We start from the raw sequence: 26,566 nt of genomic DNA, 5'->3' as shown, positions 1-26,566 counted from the left end.
GCCTGTACTATCCACAAAAAAGAAAAATTTAAAAAAAAAATATTAAAAAAATTAAATTAATTAAGAAAATTTATTTAATACATACATAGAAGACATGTTTATGTACAGTTTTACATTTATTTATAGTATTTATAGTATATGCGTGTATGTATGCAACACAAAGTTGAACCAAAGCAGCAACAACAACAACAACAGCTGCGGGCAGCGCTGCAGGCAGCGCATGAGCAGCGATTTTACTTATGGCTATAACTTTCTTCAGAATTGAGCTATCATGATGAAACGTGGCACACGGACACATAAGCACTAACTGGATGTAACTACTAAAATTGATTTTAAAATTCCAAGAATTACGGAAGTTATAAAAAAAAAAGAATTGTGGTGGAGTGGTGGGGGGGGGGGGGTGTATCAGAATAAAAAAAATAAACTTGACCTGCCTAGGGATTAGGGGAACCTGGGTACCAAGTTTGGTAATTCTAGCTCTTGTACCTTCTGAGATCCTTGCGCTCATACAGACGGACGGACAGGCGGACATGGCTAAATCGACTCGGCTTGTCACCCTGATCAAGAATATATATACTTTGTGGGGTCTGCCACGCCTCCTTCTCTGTGTTACATACATTCGCACAAAACTAGTATACCCTTTCACCCTTTGGGTACAGGCTATAATAAAATGAACTCGTGTTGCTTGGATAATAGAAGAGTCAACATACAAGTATGTACCAAGCTCAGTAGATATGAGTTCAACCGTTTTCGAATTTCAGACGCATGGAATATACGCGTATATTATTTCTGCCGTGTCTTGCAAAGATCTTAGTCCTATTCTAACATACTATAAGTCTACAAGGACAATAAAATACAGAAGATTAGGATAGTCTAGACTAAATTATATACTGCACACATCAATTAAATTTGTTTAAATTAATTTTTCCTTTTTTGGTGGGGTGATACAGGGTATGGCATTTACTCATATACAAGTATGTATAATTATGAAACTTGCTTCCAAAAGAAAGAAAATTTTCGAGGTCAATACATAACCAGAACAATTTTTTAAGGATCGTGGGCTCAGAGTCGATAACCCCAAATATGGATATGGAAACACAAATTATGGAAACTCATCTCACAAATTCTTCGACCATCATGAAATACTTAGCAGCAAGAATCACTGGAGTTGACAATGACATTATCAAAAGATTGGGTGTCATGTTGTGGAGCTAAAATTTCAAATGTGTATCGGAGTCTGTAGAACTGTTACTTAAAAAATGTCCTGCAGCAAATTTTGGCACATGATCAAACTTTCGATTAAATATCAGTGCCTACCAATTGAAGACTTTCAGAGGAAGTCTTCAGTCAATATAGACGAATATTTCAAATAAAACTTATAATGAGAACTAATTATAAGTATTTCATAATACAAATTAATGTGAGATTAAATAACATTGCAACAATAAATTTATTTAAACAATCATAAAGATTTTTTTCGTATGTAAAAAACAAAGGGTTGAAAATTTCTGCAGGAAAATATTGCATGAGCAACAAAATCCAACTTTCAGAAGAGATTTTATTTTTTATAGCATAGAACAATGAATAATAATTTATTTTAGAGCCTAAGATATTTATCTTTCAAATTCACTTGTTTCATATCTGTTTTCGTCCAGAATATATGATTTAAAAGTCAGACAAAGAAAGTCAGAAGGATTCACTATGCGTTGGTGGAGAGATTTTTCATTAAAAAACAAGTAAAATGTCGGGTGTCCCGACTTTGAAATACTCTGTACATATGTTTACAATAATTATAGAAAACAAAAAAAAAAAGTAAATTTAAAACAAGGCGTCATTTTTCCCAGAACATTCGTTTTGCTGTCCCTTTTTGTTGAAATATCGCTTCTTTTCGGCGGACACATGCTTGACTCGAACGCAGTTTTTCGAAATATTCTATCTTAAGCCTCTTGGTTGAACGCCAACCTATTGTAAATGAATTTTTCAAATGCATGTCTATGCATGAAACTGTACAAAAATAACAAGATAGAACGCTACAGTCGAGCAAGCCCGACAGTAAAATAGCCTGTACTCTCCACAAAAATGAAAAAATTAAACAAACAAAAAAATTTAAAAAAAAAAATTAAATTATTAAAAAAAATGAATGAATTAATTAATTAAAATTAATTAATTAAATTAAATTAGAATACACGTTTATGTTCAGTTTTAACAGCATACATTTACATCACGTACCTATGCGTGTTTATATGCGTGTATGTATGCAGCACAAAGTTGAACCAAAGCAGCAACAACAACAACAGCTGCGGGCAGCGCTGCCGACAGAGCTGCAGGCAGCGCATGAGCAGCGATTTTACTTATGGCTATAACTTTCTTCAGAATTGACTTATCATGATGAAATTTGGCATACGGACACATTAGTACTAACTGGATGTACCTACCAAAATTGATTTCAAAATTCCGAGAATTACGGAAGTTATAAGAACAAACACGAATTGCGGGGGAGTGGGGGGGGGGGGGTGCATCGAAAAAAAACTCGTACTTTCTCGGTCTTAGGAGAATATGGAAACCAAGTTTGGTTATTCTAGCTCTTATACTTTCTGAGATCCTTGCGTTCATACGGACAGACGGACAGACAGACGGACAGACAGACGGACAGACGGACGGACGGACAAGGCTATATCCACTCGTCTTCTCATCCTGATCAAGAATATATATACTTTGTGGGGTCTGCCACGCCTCCTTCTGTGTGTTACATACATGCGCACAAAACTAGTATAGCCTTTCACCCTTTGGGTACAGGCTATAAAAATTTGATCGATTTTACCTTTCTCGGTATTCGAACTCACGTAAAGGGTATGTAATTGCACATATACAAAGCAATTGCGTCTATGTGAGTGTATGTATGTTTATGTGCGTCTATTTGTGTCTGTGTAAGCATTTTCGCAGTCAACTAAACAGCAACATCAACAACAGCCGCGGGCAGCGCTTGGGCAGCGCTTGAGCAGCGCTGCAACAGCAAATATATTTATGGATATAACTTCTTGTTAAATCGGTCTATCATAGTGAAACTCGGCATACAGACACATAATAACTAACTGGGGGTGTTTGCAAAATTTTACATTTCATGTACAGAGTATAAACAAAACAGATTAATACTCTGAAAAAATGAAAAATTATTTAATCTTTGCAGTCCATACTTCAACATCATACTGCAACAGTATGCAGAAGTAAGAGCTCTTCATACATATCTGCAGATATTTTCGAAGTCACAAATTGAAAGAAAACACAAAGAAACTCACGCGTATTGTTCATTCAATTGGGTGCTTTATTTGGGCTGCAATTGCACTTACAGGTGAAATCTTATGATAAATATAATATTTGAAAATGAAAACAAAAAACAAAGTTAGTTAGTTAGTTTGATATTAAAACAATTCGACTGTCGTATGTACTCGTACATAGCCAATAATTTCCCGTTACCTACTATTGGAAATGTTGAAATATAGATTACACGATATCCGTTTATTTTTTTCAGCGTTTGCTTTTACTGTGGAAAGCGTTCATTAACCCAAGCAATCTCGTAGCCCACTGCTGCAAAGACACAGCAACAGCAAAAATGCATTTTTCCAGCCAACGCGATGCAACACGTGCTGCATTCATTTGTAGGTCTTGCGTTCAGATATTGGAGGTCGTATTGGAGAAAAATGCAATACGACGTATCAGCACGTCGGCGAGGTGGCCGTCAGATAAATCTGCCGGCGGGGGCTATAAAACACGGGGCTGCAGCCGATTCAGATCACATTGGAGGGCGAGCTACGATCGAAAATGAAGCAACTGCGCGCTGAACTCTTCCTGCTCTGCCTAAGCATGAGTTGCTGCCTGAGCTTGGCTTTGGCCAACAACCCGTGGGAATACAATAGTCCTGAATATGCGAGTGAGCAGTACGCTAGCATCTTTGGCAGTGCGGACAATGGGCTCTTTGGACCCTTACAATACCAATACGTGGACTATCTACCCAATTGTTCCCCCGGCGGCCAGCCCATCTGTGCGACGGATGGCAAGACCTACTCTTACTTCGAGAACGCATGCAGACTGGAGGCTCACAACATGAAACTGTTGTTCCAGCAAGGAACGGGTAAGTGACGCAAATGTCGCATCTTTTCAAAACCGCGACTAACTCGCCCAGCGGCTCTTTCAGAACTCGAGCCCACGGAGCTGGAAAACTGTCTGCCGAAATGCGACAGAATTCAGTGCACCAAACGGCATGCTCCGGTCTGTGCAGTGGCCTCCGATAGAGTGGGCGAAGCCCAGGACGGTATGACTTTTGGAAACGAATGTGAGCTGCGGAAATACGAGTGTAATGTGAAGAAACGTGGGTATTAGGTGAAGCCCTTATCCTTCTATTCACTAATACGTAGACATTTCCTCAGCTATGCAAATTCTGAATCAGGGCCCATGTGCTCAGAAGCTTAAGGTTAAGAAGATCAAAAAGATGCGCCAGCGATACAGCAAGGTGCGGCGTGTCAAAACAACAACAACAACGACATCAACTACGACACCAAAAATTCCGCTAACAACAAAAGATAAAAAGCAACGACCGTATATGCTGGTTGACTCATTACCGGAAACGACTACGACAGCGACACCGCTTCAGTTTCGTCAAATAGCAGGGGTATCCAGTCCGGATGTTTCGGTATCGCGTGCAGTCACAGCTTACAATGTTTATAACATACCGGACGTGGGTCAGAACTATGCGTCCATAACTGATTCTAGCTTGTCAGTCTACGTGCCCGGTGTGGGGGCCGTAACTGATGAATACCCTACAACTCGAGCACTCGAGCGAATGAGTCCAACCACAACGCTGACCACTGAACCACTGACCAGCAGTTCCACAGCTGCCCCTACCTCTAGCACTTCCCCATACCTCAGGCCCGGGCACATCACAGAAGACTACACAACTTCGTATAAGTCGACCCCGTTTTTCCAGAGCAGCACAACCGAGTCGCGCGGTACAACACCGGCGTCCACCATTGAATCCACAGCTTATGTAGCAAGCTCTACAACAAAGGCCCCCTTGTATACCACATTGGCCCTGGACCTGGCTACGACAACGGTTGAACCCATGACGACAGCTAACACGGACAAAATAGCGCAATAAATATCGTTCTGAACTAATCTTGCTGTGTTTTTGTTCCAAGCAGACAGATTCGGGGTGCATGGCTGGTTACGGGAACAGCTATAATCTAAATTAGTATTGAATTTATTTCAGATTCCTGTTTACAGAAATAAGGAATTCTCGTAAAAGTAAATTCGAAAAACTTTGGACAATGTATAGTCCTTTCCAGTGACTAAGGCAAATCTGTATAATACTGTAATGCAAATTGGTAGTGCATTGTTCAAACTGCGAGCTTGGCGCTCAATTATCGATTTGTGTTTATCGATACGCCCACTTGCGCCACCTACAAACAGCTGTTTTTACACGATCCACATTGCTGCAGCCAACTTCAAGGCTTGAACATCAACTAACTTTAAGGAGTTCTCTCCCTGGTGTGCTCTGGACCGATACGGTTGTGTTCGCCGCTGATGCGGATCATTTAAGCATCTCCATGTGTAATTTACATCCTTAAGTATTTGGGCCATCTGCCTGTTTCGATCGCTATTGAAGACTGATAAAGTGAAGTAAAGTAAAGCTGAGTTGAACGGCGCAATTATTTTGTTTGGCGCTGCTGTTATTTCTTTCTGCTTTCTTGCTGCAGCCACTTCGCCAGCCGCCACGCTGCCGTTCCCTGTTACTTTACACACCTGCCCGCTATTGTTTTGCGTAGCGAATCGCCAGTCACCGGTAGGCCAAAGCGCGATTTACGCTACAATACACACATTTCGCATTTCTTGTTCCTCTAAAACCAACAGTCAGACGATAAAAGATGCAAGCATTCTTATCTGCTTTACATTTGAAGTGTTGTACACTGCTCGTAAAATATGTATGTTCCTGACCCTGAGAAATTTCTCTTTTTAGTCGACCTATATTATAATCCCATCGGTTTGCTTATTTAGATCATAAAAGGCAGTTCTCGGCAACAATCAACAATATTGCACACACATCTTGTGAAATAGATAAAGTGTAGCTCTACTTCAAGCAGGTTAGCATCCTATAATGTGTTCGCTAAGTTTGTTTTTTTTTCCTGTGGCGCCCTCTACTCCCACTCTGAGAGTGATTTCCCATAACTTCCGTATTTTTTGGATAAATCAAGCTCGTAAGTGAAAAAATTGGAGAACACCAAGCAAAACATCAAACAACTCTAACTTCACATCCAAATCCCCTTCTAAGATCTCTAATCCAACCAGCCCATAATTTGCTGTAAAATATATATATATAACTATATATATATATATATATATATATATATATATATATATATATATATATATATATATATATTCTTATCTGCTTATATCTTATATATATATATATATAAATTAAATTATTAATTTTTTTGGGCTTTTAGTAAACTCATACACAATTAAAACATATAAATGTATATGTTTTAGAACATACATAAGGTGCGCGAAATAAGTAAGTAGGACAACACATTTTTTAACGTAACAACTGAACTATATATTATATTTCAACCAAATAATTTTTTTTTGAAACTTAAATAGCTAACAATTCATATGAGTCTTTGGCAAGGCCATACAAATAAAAGTAATAGATAAAAAAAATAAAATAAAATATATCCATACGAAATAAGTAAGTAGGACAAAGTAAAAAATCGTACTTCTTGATTTTTATTTCTAAGAGAACGCCTTAATTTAATATGTAGAGTTTAAATTGACTCTCCTTTTTTATTTAACACGGCCAATATTCGTCTTGGCATAGAATTTATTAAAGATTGAAGGATAGAAATTTCCAATTTGCCCCATTCTTCAATAATGGATTCTTTTAAGTCTTTTAGACAATTGTATTGTTTTCCATTTATGTACACTCGCTGAGATAAAATGCCCCAAAGGTTTTCAATAGGGTTCAGGTCAGGGCTTCGAGCTGGCCACTTCAAAACTGGAATTTTGTGTTCCGCAAAGAAAGTTTGTGTGCGCTTTGCAGTATGGATTCTCGCATTGTCGTGCTGAAATGTCCATACATCTCCAAAATATTCCTCCCCAAAGTTTACCAAAACTGAATCTAATAGTTCAACATAATATTCGGCATTCATGGAATGTGTCACAAAACAAATAGGAGACTTTCCATTATAGCCAAACGCGGCCCAAATCATTAGAGATCCACCATGAAAATTTCTCGATACGTGGACTTTCTTTGGACTACGTAAATCGCGATAATAATAACGATATCCATCCGGGCCGTCCAAGTTAAATTTTTTTTCATCGCTAAATATAACATTCCGCCATTCTAAGTCCCAAAATTTGTACGAGTCGGCAAATTGCACCCGAGCTGCTTTGTGTCGAGCAAGTAGTTCTGGTTTAAGGAGTTTTTTTTCATATGAAATGTTTTCACAGGACTGTAAAATTTGTTGTACTCGTCTACTGGACACTGGAAGAGACAATTCATGCCGAATCTGTGAGGCACTAATGTTTTCGTTGACCGCCAGGGATTTAATTCTTCGAACATCACGAGAATTTATTAGTGGTGGGCGACCAGAACGTGGCTTTTTACCATGATTTTGTGGATCTTTCAGAAAATTTTCCACAGTACGTTTACTTCTGCGCACTTTCTCCGAAATTTTCCGAATCGACATACCCATTTCTCGTAGTGCCTGTATTTGACCACGGTCTTCATCAGTTAAACGGCTGAAAACCGACATGTCTTTACCAAAAAAATCGTATTATTCCTCCGAAAAACAGTAGTTTTTATAAAAACTTACTTCTTATGATTTGTTTTATCGTTTAACGATAAATTTAATTCAAAAATCTGGAAACTTACGTGTTACAATAGCTGCATCACATCAAAGACTAAACTGTCCTACTTACTTATTTCGCACGCAAAAGTGAGGTAGTCCGGCTATTAATAGGCATAACGGGACAACCTAACGGTTCTTATCAAATATTTTATATGCCACTTTGAGAGCAAAGAGTAAACAAATTATGGTGGGAAGATGAAATGCAAAAAATGCATAGTGCAGATGCAACAACAATAAATGTGTTTGTCCTACTTACTTATTTCGCGTACCTTACATGCATATGTCAACGCCTGACTGATTTTTGGTTAAGACTCTGATTGTTTGTAGGCCCCCACCAAATCTATGTATGTATATCTATTAATTTTTGACATGCACTACACCATAAATCTAACTCGTGCTCTATGCCTTTTAAGCCGTAAAAAGCGCTAGTGCATCTATTTTTGCATTTGTATCGTCGAATGAAACATTTAAAATTTGATTTGGGTGCAAAGTAGCTTAAAACAAGAGAGAACGCCACAGTTGAGCAAGCCCGACAGTGAAATACCCTGCACCCAGAAACACTTCCGGCACTGAGTTTTATGCGCCCATAGCAGCAGTAAAAAGAGGAAGAAGAGCATACTTGATGCTGCAGTTTGTGGGCGTAGTACTTAAGAGAATATGTTTCGAAACAAAAGTAGATAATTGTTTATAGATTACGTGCGTAAAGCTTGATTTGGTATGCGGGCGCTCTTAGTCCCGAGCTTATACAATTTTTTTATTTGATTGATTTCGGGGCTTGGTATAGCTCAACGAGCCAGCGGGAATACCACAATGTGATTTCGTTCCTTGGGTAAGCAGCATGATTACAAAATGTCGAAGTTATCATAAAATTTAATAATTGTCCAAACTTGGACTGATCTTAAATAAAGAATAAAGATTAAACAAGAAAGGAATGCTAAAGTCGAGCAGGCTCAACTCTTAAATACCCTTAATTAATTTAATTAAATTAATTAACTAAATTAAATATAAAATATTCCATGCATGCATACATACATTTACATTTACATCAGAATCGTGCCTTATGCGTGTTTGTGTACTTGTACATATGTATGTATGTGTGCATTGGGCCTGGTTATATGGCTATAACTTTCTATCCGATCATTCTATCATAATGAAACTTGGTATACGGATATATATACGGATATATAACCTAATGTGACTACCAAATTTTAGTTAAAAATTCCAAGAATTACGGAAGTTATAGAAAATCGGTAATAGGTAATAGGGGGAAGTGGGGGGGTGGATCAGAAAAAATGAACAAACTCGTCCTTTCTCGGGCTCAGGAGAATCTGGATACCAAGTTTGGTTACTCTAGCTCTTATACTTTCCGAGATCCTTGCGTACATACAGGCAGACAGACGGACTATATGGCTATATCGACTCGGCTTGTCATGCTGATCAAGAATATATATACTTTGTGGGGTCTACCAAGCCTCCTTCTGTGTGTTCCATGTGCACTCGCACAAAACTAATATACCCTTGTACCCTTTGGGTACAGGGTATACAAATATTTTTATTATAATGTTTCAAATATTTATATTATTTATCACTCCACATTGCCTAATTTTTGAAAACCTTATCAGTTAGGTCAACGGTAACGAAAAGAGAACTCAAAACTAACTCGTGCGAAGCCGGGACGGGCCAATAGTGTATACATATGTATTTATGTATGCACATATAATTATATAAGTATATACATACATATATAACTACATGAAATCAACGCACAACCCAAAAGGAAAAATTAAAAAAAAAAATTATTTAAAAATATTAAATTCTTTAAAAAAAAAGTTTAAATTAATGATATACATACAATATACGCCAGCGGCGGTTTTCATTTGCCGTATTGCCCGATCGTAAATAAATAGGAAAGGCTGCAGAGGAGGTCCTGCGATTGAGAAACACAAAAGAATACATCAACACCTTCGTGGATAGCCAAGCAGCCATAAAACACTACCGGCGCCAATCATCAGCTCCAAAACCACGCTTTCAAGCAGAGTCCCCAACCATCGAGGTATAGAGGGCAATGAGATGGCAGACATTCTTGCAAGGAATATATGTTACCAAGACAGATATAAACTACCTACCGATACCACCAAGAGAGCTCCACAGCCGATGGGAGCAAAGGACTTGGACTAAGGCAGCTGAAGAGTAGAACAACACTGCCAACTGTAGAACATAGCGCACAAAATAACCTAATTCCTCCTGCAACTTCAGAGAATGGAGTGCATGCTCATTGCTCGTTGGCCTACTGACGGGTCACTGCCTAGTAGCTGCCCACACCAAGAAAATGGGAACAACAGCTGCAGGAAATGCAAAGAGTCCGAAGCGATAGAAACGCTTGAGCATCTAACCTAATCTAACAGCGTACACACATAAGGCATCTTTGTGCAAGAAAGGTATAGTCTCTGAGATCTAGGTTCATACGGACAAACAGACGTACAGACAGACAGACGGGGCTAGATCGACAACAAGAGAGAACGCTAATGTCGCGCTAGTCCGACAGTGAAATACCCTGTAACCAAACATGTGTTGCTTGGATATTAGAAGAGATTACATACCAAGATTACTGAATGTAACCACATCCGACATCCATGCGTTCATCCAGACAGACGGACATGGCTACATCGATTCGTCCCGTCATGCTGATTAAGAAACCATACTTTATGGGTTCCTCCTGCTTAATATTTTGCACAAATCGAATGACCCTTTTTAACCTTTAGGTAGTTTGCTATTATGCACACGAAAATGTCTAAAACGATTCGATTGATCCGCAACATTTATTCACACTCAACTTGAATAAGCAACATGTACTCGTTAAATACATTATTGTAAATTTATAATCACTCTTAAGTTAAACTGCACCCTATATACCTGTACGATAAGGCAAAACAATTGTAATATACTGGCTTCAAAGCTACAATCATATGATTGAGATTCTAACAAAATAAAATCCTTAATGTAAGACTATTTAGTATGTTAGAACCTATGCACAGCCGTTATAAAGAACTTCTGTAATACCTCCATTTGTATCTACGGCGTTCACAACAACACAATATTCATTTGATCCAACTCTTTTCATTACAATCGACATAGGGCCTTTCTCTCCCATGAATTTCATGGTGAAATCATCCTTATTAGCATCGGTTGATGATGTGACTGCACTGACACCACTTGGAAGGGAAGTAGAAAATGTCGTAGGACCTTCTGTTGATGATTCAGCTTCGGAAATGGAAGCTTCCTTAGCTGCAAATCTTGCAACTGATGGCGCTGCTGAAGTTACTGTCGAACTCGAAGTTTCTGTCGAACTCGAAGTTTCTGTTGAACTAGAACTTTCTGAAGCCGTTGATTCCGTAGGGGCTGCTGTTGACGTGTAGGATGCTGTTGACGAGTAGGCTGCTGTTGTTGGATATGAAGAAGATGTCGATTCAGCTTCGGAACTGACAGCTTGGTTAGCTGCCAATCTTGCGACTGATGGCACTGCTGAAGTTTCTGTCGAACTCGAAGTTTCTGTCGAACTAGACGTTTCTGTCGAACTCGAAGTTTCTGAAGCCGTTGATTCCATAGGGGCTGCTGTTGACGTGTAGGATGCTGTTGACGAGTAGGCTGCTGTTGTTGGATATGAAGAAGATGTCGATTCAGCTTCGGAACTGACAGCTTGGTTAGCTGCCAATCTTGCGACTGATGGCACTGCTGAAGTTTCTGTCGAACTCGAAGTTTCTGTCGAACTAGACGTTTCTGTCGAACTCGAAGTTTCTGTTGAACTAGAACTTTCTGAAGCCGTTGATTCCGTAGGGGCTGCTGTTGACGTGTAGGATGCTGTTGACGAGTAGGCTGCTGTTGTTGGATATGAAGAAGATGTCGATTCTGCTTCGGAACTGACAGCTTGGTTAGATGCCAATATTGCAACTGATGGCGCTGCTGAAGTTACTGTCGAACTCGAAGTTTCTGTTGAACTAGAACTTTCTGAAGCCGTTGATTCCGTAGGGGCTGCTGTTGACGTGTAGGATGCTGTTGACGAGTAGGCTGCTGTTGTTGGATATGAAGAAGATGTCGATTCTGCTTCGGAACTGACAGCTTGGTTAGATGCCAATATTGCAACTGATGGCGCTGCTGAAGTTACTGTCGAACTCGAAGTTTCTGTTGAACTAGAACTTTCTGAAACCGTTGATTCCGTAGGAGCTGCTGTTGACGTGTAGGATGCTGTTGACGAGTAGGCTGCTGTTGTTGGATATGAAGAAGATGTCGATTCAGCTTCGGAACTGACAGCTTGGTTAGCTGCCAATCTTGCAACTGATGGCGCTGCTGAAGTTACTGTCGAACTCGAAGTTTCTGTCGAACTAGAACTTTCTGAAACCGTTGATTCCGTAGGGGCTGCTGTTGACGTGTAGGATGCTGTTGACGAGTAGGCTGCTGTTGTTGAATTTGAAGAAGATGTCGATTCTGCCTCGGAACTGACAGCTTGGTTAGCTGCCAATATTGCAACTGATGGCGCTGCTGAAGTTACTGTCGAACTCGAAGTTTCTGTTGAACTAGAACTTTCTGAAACCGTTGATTCCGTAGGGGCTGCTGTTGACGTGTAGGATGCTGTTGACGAGTAGGCTGCCGTTGTTGGATATGAAGAAGATGTCGATTCAGCTTCGGAACTGACAGCTTGGTTAGCTGCCAATCTTGCAACTGATGGCGCTGCTGAAGTTTCTGTCGAACTCGAAGTTTCTGTCGAACTAGAACTTTCTGAAACCGTTGATTCCGTAGGGGCTGCTGTTGACGTGTAGGATGCTGTTGACGAGTAGGCTGCTGTGGTTGGATATGAAGAAGATGTCGATTCAGCTTCGGAAATGGCAGCTTGGTTAGCTGCCAATCTTGCAACTGATGGCGCTGCTGAAGTTTCTGTCGAACTAGACGTTTCTGTCGAACTCGAAGTTTCTGTTGAACTAGAACTTTCTGAAACCGTTGATTCCGTAGGGGCTGCTGTTGACGAGTAGGATGCTGTTGTTGGATATGAAGAAGATGTCGATTCAGCTTCGGAAATGGCAGCTTGGTTAGCTGCCAATCTTGCAACTGATGGCGCTGCTGAAGTTTCTGTCGAACTAGACGTTTCTGTCGAACTCGAAGTTTCTGTTGAACTAGAACTTTCTGAAGCCGTTGATTCCATAGGGGCTGCTGTTGACGTGTAGGATGCTGTTGACGAGTAGGCTGCTGTGGTTGGATATGAAGAAGATGTCGATTCAGCTTCGGAAATGGCAGCTTGGTTAGCTGCCAATCTTGCAACTGATGGCGCTGCTGAAGTTTCTGTCGAACTAGACGTTTCTGTCGAACTCGAAGTTTCTGTTGAACTAGAACTTTCTGAAGCCGTTGATTCCATAGGGGCTGCTGTTGACGTGTAGGATGCTGTTGACGAGTAGGCTGCTGTTGTTGGAAATGAAGAAGATGTCGATTCAGCTTCGGAAGTGGCAGCTTGGTTAGCTGCCAATTTTGCAACTGATGGCGCTGCTGAAGTTTCTGTCGAACTCGAAGTTTCTGTCGAACTAGAACTTTCTGAAACCGTTGATTCCGTAGGGGCTGCTGTTGACGTGTAGGATGCTGTTGACGAGTAGGCTGCTGTGGTTGGATATGAAGAAGATGTCGATTCAGCTTCGGAAATGGCAGCTTGGTTAGCTGCCAATCTTGCAACTGATGGCGCTGCTGAAGTTTCTGTCGAACTAGACGTTTCTGTCGAACTCGAAGTTTCTGTTGAACTAGAACTTTCTGAAGCCGTTGATTCCATAGGGGCTGCTGTTGACGTGTAGGATGCTGTTGACGAGTAGGCTGCTGTTGTTGGAAATGAAGAAGATGTCGATTCAGCTTCGGAAGTGGCAGCTTGGTTAGCTGCCAATTTTGCAACTGATGGCGCTGCTGAAGTTTCTGTCGAACTAGACGTTTCTGTCGAACTCGATGTTTCTGTTGAACTAGAACTTTCTGAAACCGTTGATTCCGTAGGGGCTGCTGTTGACGTGTAGGATGCTGTTGACGAGTAGGCTGCTGTTGTTGAATTTGAAGAAGATGTCGATTCAGCTTCGGAACTGACAGCTTGGTTAGCTGCCAATCTTGCAACTGATGGCGCTGCTGAAGTTTCTGTCGAACTAGACGTTTCTGTCGAACTCGAAGTTTCTGTTGAACTAGAACTTTCTGAAGCCGTTGATTCCATAGGGGCTGCTGTTGACGTGTAGGATGCTGTTGACGAGTAGGCTGCTGTTGTTGGAAATGAAGAAGATGTCGATTCAGCTTCGGAAGTGGCAGCTTGGTTAGCTGCCAATCTTGCAACTGATGGCGCTGCTGAAGTTTCTGTCGAACTAGACGTTTCTGTCGAACTCGAAGTTTCTGTTGAACTAGAACTTTCTGAAACCGTTGATTCCGTAGGGGCTGCTGTTGACGAGTAGGATGCTGTTGTTGGATATGAAGAAGATCCTGAGGAAGCTCCAATGCTTGGAGTTGAGTAAGCTGCTGATGCTGGGGTTTCGGTAGATGTTGGTGCTGTCGTTGAATTCGAAGGTCGTGAGGACGGAGTATGGTACTGTGGATATGTTGGGTTAATCCACTCTCTCTGCTCGGTTGGGATATCATCCAATGGAACTTGATATGTCTGTGCAAGGCTATAAAACGGAGGTGGGACTATGTACTGTGTTCGTACTGGCTGATGGAAATATATAGGTTGTCCATTTATTGGAGGCGCCAATGCAAAAGGTGGCTGTGCACCATACAGAAAGTATGGATTGTAGATTGGCGCCTCTGGCAAGTACGGTGTGGGGGAATAAGTTTCGCACTCGCCGCTATGTAAATACTCCCAAGCTGTATAGATGAAAAAAAAATGATGAAACTATTGCAAGCCATATGGATTTGTATACGTGTACTTACATTGTCCCGCCCGACATTTTACTAACAGCATTTCACACATTGTATTAAAACTTTGTCGCACTCTACCGAGCCGAGCACATACTGGCTTGGGCTCTTCGGGGCAGTAATATGGACAGTATGTTGGCATGCAAGGACCATTATATAGAATATGCCATCCTGCAAATGATGTCTAAGTTAAGATATTTCCATCTCACAGCAGTTAGCAACTTACGTAGACCAGTGGCACAGGTATTGCGTTTCACATCGCAAGCACTCTTGAAAGTCATCGCCTGATTTGAGGCCCAAGGCATTGCACAGACCTCACCATCACTTTCGTCGCACTGAATACGATCGCAGTGGGTCAAGTAGGGAGACCTTTGTCGATTGTTCAAATCGCCATAGCCATAAGCAACGGTAACTAAGCTCACGCTGATCAGAAGTGTCCACATTTTTAACTAGTTTCAACGCAACTGTCTGGAAGCCTCGACAAGGCTAACCATTTTATACTGACCCACGCCACACTAACTGCAAGCGACTTGTCTGACAATAATGTCTGCCAGCTTATCGTCGCGTTCCCTACGTGCTAAACGCCCCATTTAGCTTATTTAATATATCGCTTCTTATTAACCGCTGTCCGACGGTTAGCATTTTTTTGTTTGTTTTTTTTTTTTCACCTTCTTTAAAATGTGTTTTTGTTATATTTTTACATTTGTTGCTTTTTAATTGCATTATCCATGACTTACGTGTAGGAGTCTCTGGGCAGCACGCCAAATTCTGTGAATTAAATACTTGTACAGAATATTTTCGAACTTACGAAACACTTCATATGAGTAATGTGGCAAGCACGAAGCATAACAATGGAACTGACAAACAATGGAGATAGTAATTGAATTAATTACTCAATTCGCAAACACGTGCTCTCACTGATATGAGTAATAAACATAACACGTGTACCATGGTCGAATCTTGTATAAAAGTAAAAGAACTGCAAACGCTATTATACCCGTATAAAAAAATAAACCTTCTTATGTGGATGGTGGCAGATTAAAAAGAGTCAAGATACATTCCCTTCACAAAAGAATTAAATGCTCGTAGTACGCCGATCAAGCATTTACTTTAACGGAATAAGCCTCAATCAGCACAGAGTTGAACCGCAGCAGCAACAACAGAAACTGCTGCAGGCAGAGCTTTGGCAGAGATTACATTTATGGTTATAGCTCCGCTTAGCGTTAACCTATCCCAGTGAAAATTGGGTGGGAGGATACATGAGAACAAAAAGATTGCAAACTTATCCCATCTCGGATTTAGGAGAATCTGGATACCAAGTTTTGTTATTCTAGCCCTTAAACTTTCTGAGGTCCTTACGTTCATATAGACGGGGTTAAAGATAGTCATGGCTATATCGAGTTGTCTTGTCATACTGACCAAGAATATATACTTATATACTTTGTGGGGTTTGCCTTCTGCATTTAGCCAGTTCCCTACGGGTACAAGGTATAATTACTCCAAAATATACATTAGTTGACACTCTAATTCAATTGAATAAATCGTTATCGGGCGTGGGTATATGTTGTTAAAACTCAAAAGCGGTGCATCGGAAAAAACACAAACGTGTCCTTTCTTGGGCTTAAGCGCGACTACGTACTCCTTCCAACTATGGTTATTCTAGCTTATTTGTATTGGAGATCCTCGTCTAGTCATACTGATCAAGAACGTATATACTTCATGGGATTTGTTGCGCCCACCTGACATTTGCGAGAAAAGTTCGCTAATAATCGGCAAAGTATTAAAATATTGGACAACATTTGTGCAATTAAGTACAAATACTAATACAATTTTTTCCTCTTTTGTATGCTTATTGTTCAGTTTTATTTAAATTGATCCCAAATATATTGCCATCAAATATATAAAAGTATGATTAAATGGACTGTACTTGGAACTTACAAAAAAAAGTTTAATAATCTGACAACAAATTATATATCTCTTTCATTTTTTCTATGTTAAGCCCAAAACTAAAATAATAAGCAAAATCAATTTCTAAACATGAATACGAAAACAGTTTTGTTAGGAACGTTCTTATCTAACCTATATTTTATCGGAGGTCCACTGGTCTAACCTAACCTATATTTAATCGTAATACAATCATCAGTACTATCAAAACCGAAGTACTTACTATGATTTGATAGGTTGTCACCTTGAAAATGGACAGACAAGAACATCACTCTTAACATATTGCGTTGGAGGGGAATGCGACCCAGTCATGCAGCCCACATGAACTTCAATAGACCAATGGAGTTGCGATAGCGGGTGTTTCATATTATTGTTTCATCTGAGAGTCCTCCCGGAGAACTACACATTACTTGTAGTGTTCAAGGCCTTTGTGTTGAAATCCAGGATTTCAACTCTCTATACATTTGCGGTGAATATAGCAGCTGTCGAAGATGTTGCTGTGGTGGAAGCATTTGTAATGGGGAGAGTTGTTGTTGTAGGGGCTGTTGTTGTAGGAGTTGTTGTTGTGGAAGTTGTTGTGGTGGAAGCTGTTGTTATAGGAGTTGCTATTGTAGAAGTTATTCTGGTGGAAGCTGTTGTTATAGGAGTTGTTATTGTAGAAGTTGTTGTGGTGGAAGCTGTTGTTGTATGAGTTGTTGTAGTGGAAGCTGTTGTTGTAGGTGTTGTTGTTGTAGGAGCTGTTGTTGTAGGGGTTGTTCTTGTAGAAGTTGTTGTAGTGGAAGCTATTGTTTTAGGTGTTGTTGTTGTAGGAGCTGTTGTTGTTGTAGGAGCTATTGTTGAAGAAGTTGTTGTGGTGGGAGCTGTTGTTGTAGGATCAGTTGTTGTTGTGGTGGCAATATTGCTTGCAGCAGAATCAATTCTTGCACCGAATGCTATGAGGGATGTCGTGGAACTTGTTGTCGTAGGTAGAGTTGTTGTATTAAATGTTGCTGTTGGGGTCGAAGTTCTTTCTGCAGAAGCTATTGTTATAGAAGCTGTTGAAGTGGCACTTGCTGTTGTGGAACTTCTTGCTGCGAAAGTTCCCGAGGTAGGACCTATTATAGTAGGAGTTGATGAAAGAGTTGTTGCAGAAGTTGTCGCAGTAGCTGTGGGAGTCATACGAGTAGAAGCTAATGCTGCAACAACAGCTGTAAAAGCTTGTGTGGTATAATCTGTTGTGGGAGGTGCTGTCATAGGCGCTGCAATTGTAGGCGCGGCTATTATAGAAGCTGCCATTGCTGACATTGAACTCTCTGTCAACCGTCTTGGACTGATTAGGTTAATCGAGGGTGGAGCCATCATTGAGTTGCCCATAGTAGGTCTTGAACGCGGTGTTATTGTAGGAGCTGGATATGCTGAACCGCCTGATTTCGGGTATGATCTGTATGGACTATCGATGGTTAGCAATGGTAAATAGGCAGAGACATAACTGTACGGGTTATAAGCTGGCAACATCGTTGAATAAATAGCGGGATATCTAAGCGCAAGTGGTGCGCTTTTTCCTAGAACGGAAACTTTGCCATATGGGTGACCAGAATGTGATTTCGCGTATGCGAATGCTGACGAGCGTGGGGAGGAGTAGGTTTTAGGGCGTACATCGTTCTTAAAGACCGAATTTTGTGTAGATTGTTTGCAGCGATTCAAATTTGTGCGCACGAAGTCTGCCAATAGTAATAGGAAATTATTAAAACTGTTGAACTCTGGCTAAACCAAAAAGCTGTTACCCCACCTGCTTGGCCTACTAGCCGCAACTGCTGATTGTGTTCATTGAGCCGACATGGGCTGTCGAAGTATTGATACCAGATTCCATTGGTGGCGCACAGTGGCTCATTACCGCCCACAGGACAAGCGGCACCATCGGACATGTCGAAGTACGCATAGTCGATATCCAGTTTTTCGGGGACTTGTTCGAATTCTTCCGCCTTTTCGACTGCGTAGCCCTGTTCATGATTGAAAGCGCGTCCATGGCCGGTGGTGACGCTCAAGACCAATCCAGTGCAGAGTAGTAACAACATTTTGCTGACCTCGCTGACTTGTGCTGCTGTTGCTTATATAGTGGGGTTTAACTAACGAGAAACTGCTTCTATGGAACAATCGCAATATGCGCGAAAGAAGTCGTTACGTGCTTTTGGCGGTTGATGGCAATATCTCCAGCGATAAGAAGCAGCCTGTCACCATTTTTTGTGAGTTTTCTCAAAGTTTAAAGAAGAAATCAACTGTGTACGTTAGCTCGGGAGCACCGAAGCGTTTATACACTCGCAAATGTACTTCTGCTTTCCCGTTTTGCACTAACATGCAAACATATTGCTCCTATGGAAACTGCGTGATATAGAAGTTTATCCTGACTTTATTCTTGCAACATCACAAACCACAATTCACATTTCTCCTAAGAATCAACATCTTCACTAACCACCAAGGTTTTCCTACCCGTTGTGTTTTTCGGCAGTTACATGTATGATATAGAGTTCGAAAATCAATTCAGTTTTGCGCATCAGTGGACATATTTATACAGTACCGATTATATTATTACATATTTAGTGAGGCGACGAATCCAAATCTTTTGTCTGTCTGCTTCAATCATAACTCTCTTCACATTTTAGAGACTTCTCCTAACTATACACAGATAATTTATATGGCCTGGCTTTGTCCCATCATATGTAGAATATGAAAATCTTCTTCGCTTTGAACATCTAACGGTGTTGCGTGCCGCCAATACACTATGGTCCAAATCGCTGTTTTGTTTAGCATAAACTCCAAAAAGGAAGGTGTCGTCTTTAAAATTGGCATTAGAAATTAATAGGAAAATATTTGGGTGGATTGGACAACTCACTGAGCCTGTGACCATTTTCAGTGTTTTAAACTATGTATTTGTTTTGTTTTTAATTATTATATAATATTATAAGTATATACATATCCATATAAGTCAAGGCCAGAAGTTTGTCTGGGTATAGAGTATATCACTGTCGGGCTTGCTCGACTCTAGTGTTTTCAATCAAGACTCAAGCAAGCCAATTCGAGTGTTTTTTTAATCTTTCTAGAGTTTGATTACAACTTGGCATGTGCTTCTTAATATAATTGGCGAAAGCCCTTACTTTTCCCGATATCAGCATAGTATTATATTCGTCTAAGATTCTAACATTCATTTTCTGCATTATATACTGCTTAAATATGTCTTCTCAGTCTTGCTGCTCTGAATGTACATTTCTGCGTGCCCCAACACGATTTTTTCGCAAAGGTGCAAAATCGTGCAAAAAGTGCTATTATCACTATAAAATATAATCTCAAAGACAAATTTGGCAGTTTTAGTTTGCCAGCTTGCTAGTTCTACTCCATAAAACACATAGAAACGCATTAGTAAAAATACACACAACAACAACAATGTACAACAAAAACAAAATTCACATATATCACATTAATAGTCATTTTTAAATTTCTACATACTTTGAGCAGTATTATGCATATTCTACTTTTGCTTCTAACCAAAACACAAATATTCGCCATTTAAGTAAATATTATAGTACAAACGAATTCGCGCCAATTTCAGCAAAGTAAGCTGCTGATCATACTCCTTGCTTTCCAAGGCTGCAAAAATTGTAGGATTGCCGTTACATTTATATTTATTTTTAATTTCATTTAGTTAATATAGTATGTATAATTTGGGAAAATAACCACCTTTACGAGGTTTACTGCGATTAAATTTGGAGGCTTATGCCAAAAAAACGTCGATTTCGACCAAAGTGCAATGGAATAACAAGAGTAAACAAACAATAAGACAGTAATCAAAAAAAAAAATAAAAAAAAAATAGAGTGGAGGGTAGAAAGCATCTAAGCACATACAATTAACTTTTGATCTTGTTTGAAAAGGGGGGAGATAGAAGTTTTGTAGATAAATACGAGTACATGTTATTTTCTCATTGGCGATCCCCTTTAAAATACAAGCACATATAAAAACAAGAAAGGAATGTTAATGTCCAGCAGGCTCAACTCTTAAATACCCTGTACCTCCCACCAAAAAGGAAAAAATGAAAAAAGAATTTTTTTATTAATTTTAAAAAATTATATTAATTAAATTAATTAATTTAATTAAATGCAAATAATTATTCAATACATACATATATACAAAAGTGGAGACATGGTCATGTACAGTTTCAACAGCATACATTTACATAAGAATCGTGTCTCAGCGTGTTTACAAGTATATACGTGTGTGTATGCAGCAAAAAATTCGATTATTATTATTATTATTATATAAAAGTCTCAAAATAAATTATAAAAATAATATTTTTGGATTTACAAGAATACTTAAATTCACATAATTGTTGCATATAGAATTTGGAGAGCAATCCGAATGACTAGTTATACATGGATGTTGAGTGTTCGGGCTAACTTGTAATAAATTTATTTATTTATTTATTGGTAACTTCTTCCAAGTGCAACAAGTTCTAGCCATTCTAGTCATTTTAAGAACTCAGTCGTTAAACAGAGTTTTACATATATTAGTTTGATTTAATCAAGTTTATATTAATAATTGAAACAAAGAATTATTAGAAAATAAAAAGGAAATAATAATAATAATAATAAAAATATAATATTCTAAATTAAATTTGGATTTTCCTTATACTAAATTATTTATATGATAGTTTTACAGTAATAACTGGTTATGCTTGTTAACGTGTCAGCTCAGTAATGCAAATGTTGTAAATATTTTTTATGTGTATAATGACATGCCCCATCCTGCAATTTGCAGTTTTAAGTAGAGGAACTTTGCCAGCAGTCCTGTGGGATAGATTTGCCACTTTTCGTGGTCTAACGGTTCACGACGAAACAAAAAACCCCCAATTTCACTTGAAATCGTTCTGATAGGCATGAACGGGTCGCGATTTGTCTGGTTTGAGAGCATTCGTTACGAACTTTTCAAACCATCCCATTGATCTGGCAATGAATTTGTAGTTCTTACGGGGAAATATTGGTATAACATTTCTTCAAAGATTTGTCAGAAGTTGGTATCCTTTGTGTCTGCAGGAATCGAAAAGATCACTCAGAATAATGGCGGATATTCAGGGTATAATATCCATTTCAATATTTTTTTTAAATTTTGATTCGTCACACCTATTATTCTGTTCAGCCGAAATATTTGTATTTTATAAATTAACTAAACGCAAAGTTATTTTTAATAGTTGGTAATGCCGAAGTATGTTTATTTTGAAAACTAACTGATTTTTTGAGAAAACTTAAAATACATATGAAAGGTAAGCTTTTTGGAAAGAAAATATTCTCACACCTATTATTCTGTCCAGGTGTGTATGTTTAATTTTTTAAATATAAATAATTTCTTGGTTAAATTAAATATAACAAGCTTTTTCATTTCACAAAATGTACGATGACTTAGCATGCAAAAATATTAATTCTACCTACTGTGTGCATAGTTTACTTATGTACAAGTATATATGTAGGTAAGTATGTATGTGCATTGAAATGAATGCAGAAATGAACTTTTGAAAAATAAATGCAAGCCTCTAGTACACCAATTGCTTGGCAAACTTGTTGCTAACGTGCACGTACGCTGCAGTGCACTGCTGTAAAAGCTTGTCGGTAGAGCAGTGCACAGCTTCTCGCGAGCTTTCGCTGCACTCGGACACATTTTTGCACAGCTTTTCGTGGGTCCATGAACTTGTGGCCAAGTGCGCCCCACGGCTCTTTTAGCCAACGCGTCCTTGCTCACTTGCCATCTCACGGCGCTTGCGAGTGGTTGGACGTCACATATTTGTGCGATTTGCTCGTATAACTCGGTAGTACTTGTGTTTGATTCATTTTTCCTGTTGCATTCGTGTCATTATTGCGAATATTAACGGTTTCCCGGAATTGTTTCGCATGACATCGTGTGAACGATGAAAGCCAAAAGTATGTGATTTCCAATACACTCGTATGTACACTATACGTATAATACAAGTAATAACATAACAACTTTTAAGAAAATCTGGCGTAAATTAGTGAAAGAATCCTCATTGCGAACGTAAACAGAACCAATCAGAACACTTAATATCATCCGTGGGCGAACAACAGATGGGCAGTTTGCCACGTAGGCGATTGGATAATAATACTGTCGATATTTCAAACTGATTTCGCACACCATTGATTCGCAAAGTACACGTATATTCTATACAATCAACGACAATCTAATATTGTTTTGCTGATCCGTCAAATATTGAGCCGAACTTAATCTCGAGCATTCTGTATTCGTTTGCCTATTTCCGTTGTTTTGTCGTGCTCCCAAAAAAAATATCTAATTCATTTATTTGAAGTACACGTGTGTGCGATGCACATACTGGCCTAAATGTGAGTTTTTGGGGCACAATTGCTAAGCGGATATTGTTGAGTAGAACATGTTTCGTGCAGGAAGTGGAGGTCGCTCCCACGGGATAAGTCTCACAAACAGAATACACAATTCATTTAAACTTGTCGGTATTTAAAACTGCCGCACAAACGGTTAAGTATGCTGATAAGGTGTGGGCTTACTTTTAACTTTCCTAATTGCTTCCAGAAGAGTCTTTCGGCTTTTCAATATACTCCTAAAGATAAAAATAATCTTTAAAAGGAAACCAACCAGATCTGCAACAACTTATTAAATTAAGGCCTTAATATCAAGAGCAGAATATTGTTCAAGGTTTTTGGATATTATTATTCTATGTTGACATAGAAAAATAAAAAATGTTGTATAGCGACGGTTACAAAACCCAGCCTATTAGGAAACAGTTGCTTTTCTGTTGCAATTTTATTTAATACTTTCAAATAGCTTAGTTACATTTCTAGATTTTATAAATAGATTCATAAATATTTGAAACAAGAGAGAATGCGGCCATAGCAGATCCAAAAAGAAAATTAAGCTAATATCTTTCCTTAAGACTAACCAATTCAAATAATATTCGAATCAAACGCTTCGAATTACATATTAATTGCATGTGAAACATTGTGAGGGGGGATTAAAATCTTAAATAGACTCGTATTGCCTAAGTATTAGAAGAATTTATATACCAATTAGCTGATCAATATAGTCTCAGACGTTTCCGAAATTCAAACGAATTCAAACCTAATATACACCTTTTGGGCACAGGATATAAAAAAGTTATATCTGAGTTCACGAAAAAAAGACATGTCTTTGAAATACATTCATATGTACAAGTATATTTATATTTACATTTACATACATGTTAAAGATTGCTATCTTTACTGTGTGCTCCGATTGACCCCTTCTGTCTTTGCCAATAAAAAGAAATAGATGTGCGATTAGAGCAGCCCGAAAATGCAATTGGCAAAGGTATGAAAACAATAATAATCATAAATATTATAGCTTAACATTACTTGATTCTTTTCAATTGCACTGAAATCCTTATAACCTTTCGCCTTCTTGATGCATACTCTTAAACATATGTACTTGTATGCAACCAAAATAGAGAGCCTGAAGACACTGGCTGATATACGTATATGTACATAAGTATATAAAAGAACATTATGTACAAGACATGAAAAGGATTTGAGGGATTCGCTATAGGGGTTAGCGAGCGAGCTATCGAATTAGAAAAATATTGCACCCTCACAAAAATTCGGAAACCAAAATTGTCCTGTGGGGTCGCATGAGCTCTTGAGCTGTTGTGGCAGCTTCAAAGCTATGGATATGCCTTGTAAGCTGCTCCAAATCATGCTCAACGATTGGCCGCACAAATACGGTTTTGCATAGTCATAGTTACTGTCCATGGCATCGTGTTCTCCATATGGTCCGGCTGTCAGGCATGAAAATTGTGGTGCATGTAGCCACGCCACGTCGTTGCCTACGGCACGTGGCACATGTTCATCTCATAAATAATCTATTCCAGCGCCTCAGCTTCTAAGTGCATCAGAAGGCAGAGACAAAAGACCGTCCAAGCCATTAATAAAGTGCACGGTGGGCGCAGAAAGAGCTCAGCGAAATGCAATTACCCCAATGAAGATACACGTACAATGTAAAGGCAATGGCAAGGCGAAGATGAGAAAAAGTTGCAAGACAACAAGCCGACATTGACAGTTGGTAGTAGCCGGAGTTATGGCGACAGTTTCTTGTTGGGCATCATCTCTTGCCGCTTCCCAACGATGTGATAAATTATTTTCAAGGCATGTATCCATCATTACGGCCGCACAATGATATTATTTAGTAGAACGAAGTTGCACCTCCTGGGTGTTTTTTTTTTTCATAGAAACATAGCACATACACCATGAAATAAATAAACAACACGATGTGTTCTTACTCTTTAGATAATTTTATGGCATTCATGATAGCTTCTTAGATTAGGAAATACTTAGTACTATCCGGAGCAGGAATGGGAAATGGATAATTGTAATACAGCTGTCTGTCTTTGTTTAAAGTAAGTAATGCATATCGAAAACGAAGCAAAAATAGAACTGACAAGATTGGGTTTTTTTTTTGTGCTGCATACCACTCCCTTGTTGCGCAAATAAATCAATTATATCTGGTTAGTGATAGGTCACTCTTAAGTCACTAAAAATGTGCTCTGCCAGCAGATGTTGCTGCATTGGTCGACTCTGCATGGCACACAAAATAATGCCCACAAACTAGAAATGTAAAGCTTTGAACGCCAGTGTGACATATGATTATATTATTTGTAATTAATTCAAAGTAAAAATTATAATTGTTTTTGTTTCTTCATTTTATTCATATCATTTTACATATACAGGTATTACTGTTATCCTAAGATAAGGTTGAAGTTCTCAGTTTCTGACCTCACCTGCCTTTATTTTTCTGTGCTTCTTATGCATGTGCTAGTGTACATAAAGATGTATATATATTTATTTCACACCACAACAACAACAACAGCAGGGATAACAGCGACAATGACAGCACAGACAAATTGACGTACGGTAGCGGCTTTCAAGATATTGGTTGCAATTAGCAACAAAAAGCCACTCGCAGTGGCCGTGGCGTATGAGTCGGCACCACTCTTAGTCTTAACTGCACAACCAGTTTGAAGTCGTTACGGAACGTAGAACATACTACTTGCAACGTTTAGAGCCGCCACACTTAAATGTTTGCCCTTTTCTGCACTTACTCCTTCCTAAACGAGCGACGCAAACATTTACATGGGCTCTTTGCCTGACGGTTTTACGACCCTCCCCCCTCCAATGGGTGAAACCACAACTAGATAACGGCCCCGCGTTATTAAAAGGCTTACAAGCAACGCACAAGCAAATAAAATTCCTCGAAATGCTCAATGGTGGAGAGACGGCTATCTTTGCCTAAAGCGACGCATAAATGCCAACAGCAACACAACACAAAAATATAAATATAAATATACAAACGAATAAGCAAACAGAAAAATCCTGCAGAAAAAGGACATGAAACACATCAGCTCTGACCTCAGCGAATACTCAGTTGCCTTCAGATTTGTATATCCTGTACGCAAAGGGCATACTACTTTTGTTCTTCCCTTAAGAATTGCTTTGCATAGCCGTTTCTTGAGCAATCAATTATTTTGTTTGCCCAATGCGGTTTGGTTTGTCCGGAATAAAGATTTCAATTTTATTTATAAGGGCCTTCGCCAAACTTTAGAATAACCAACGAGCGAGCCCGACAGTATCATACCCTGTACTCTCCAGAGAAAATTAAAAAAAATTAAAATTAAAAATTATTTAAAAAAATTAAATTAATTAAATTTAAGAATATAGTATATTCAATACATACATACATACAGAAGTGAAGACATTTTATGTAC

The 26,566-nt window shown here is 39.0% G+C and overlaps 2 protein-coding genes across 2 annotated transcripts; one reads left to right on the top strand and one right to left on the bottom strand.

Annotated features, from left to right (window-relative positions):
• Positions 1-3,826: 3,826 nt before the first annotated feature.
• On the top strand, positions 3,827-5,169 carry LOC115629300 (mucin-5AC). The gene is made up of 3 exons (XM_030525747.1): positions 3,827-4,129; positions 4,193-4,366; positions 4,425-5,169. The coding sequence occupies exons 1-3, from the start codon at positions 3,862-3,864 to the stop codon at positions 5,150-5,152; spliced, it is 1,170 nt and encodes a 389-aa protein (XP_030381607.1). The 5' UTR covers positions 3,827-3,861; the 3' UTR covers positions 5,153-5,169.
• Positions 5,170-10,704: 5,535 nt separating this feature from the next.
• Positions 10,705-18,041, bottom strand: LOC115629312 (mucin-5AC-like). Its single transcript, XM_030525758.1, has 4 exons — positions 17,229-18,041; positions 15,049-15,271; positions 14,838-14,993; positions 10,705-14,771 (listed from the first exon to the last, which is right to left on the bottom strand). The coding sequence occupies exons 1-4, from the start codon at positions 18,039-18,041 to the stop codon at positions 10,930-10,932; spliced, it is 5,034 nt and encodes a 1,677-aa protein (XP_030381618.1). The 3' UTR covers positions 10,705-10,929.
• Positions 18,042-26,566: the final 8,525 nt, after the last annotated feature.

The sequence above is a fragment of the Scaptodrosophila lebanonensis genome, unplaced genomic scaffold (assembly GCF_003285725.1).
Source record: "Scaptodrosophila lebanonensis strain 11010-0011.00,11010-0021.00 unplaced genomic scaffold, SlebRS2 tig00000138-arrow-arrow-pilon, whole genome shotgun sequence".
In the NCBI taxonomy this organism is placed as follows: domain Eukaryota; kingdom Metazoa; phylum Arthropoda; class Insecta; order Diptera; family Drosophilidae; genus Scaptodrosophila; species Scaptodrosophila lebanonensis.
The sequence above is the reverse complement of the archived record's forward strand: the minus strand, read 5'-3'. Positions and strand labels throughout refer to the sequence as shown.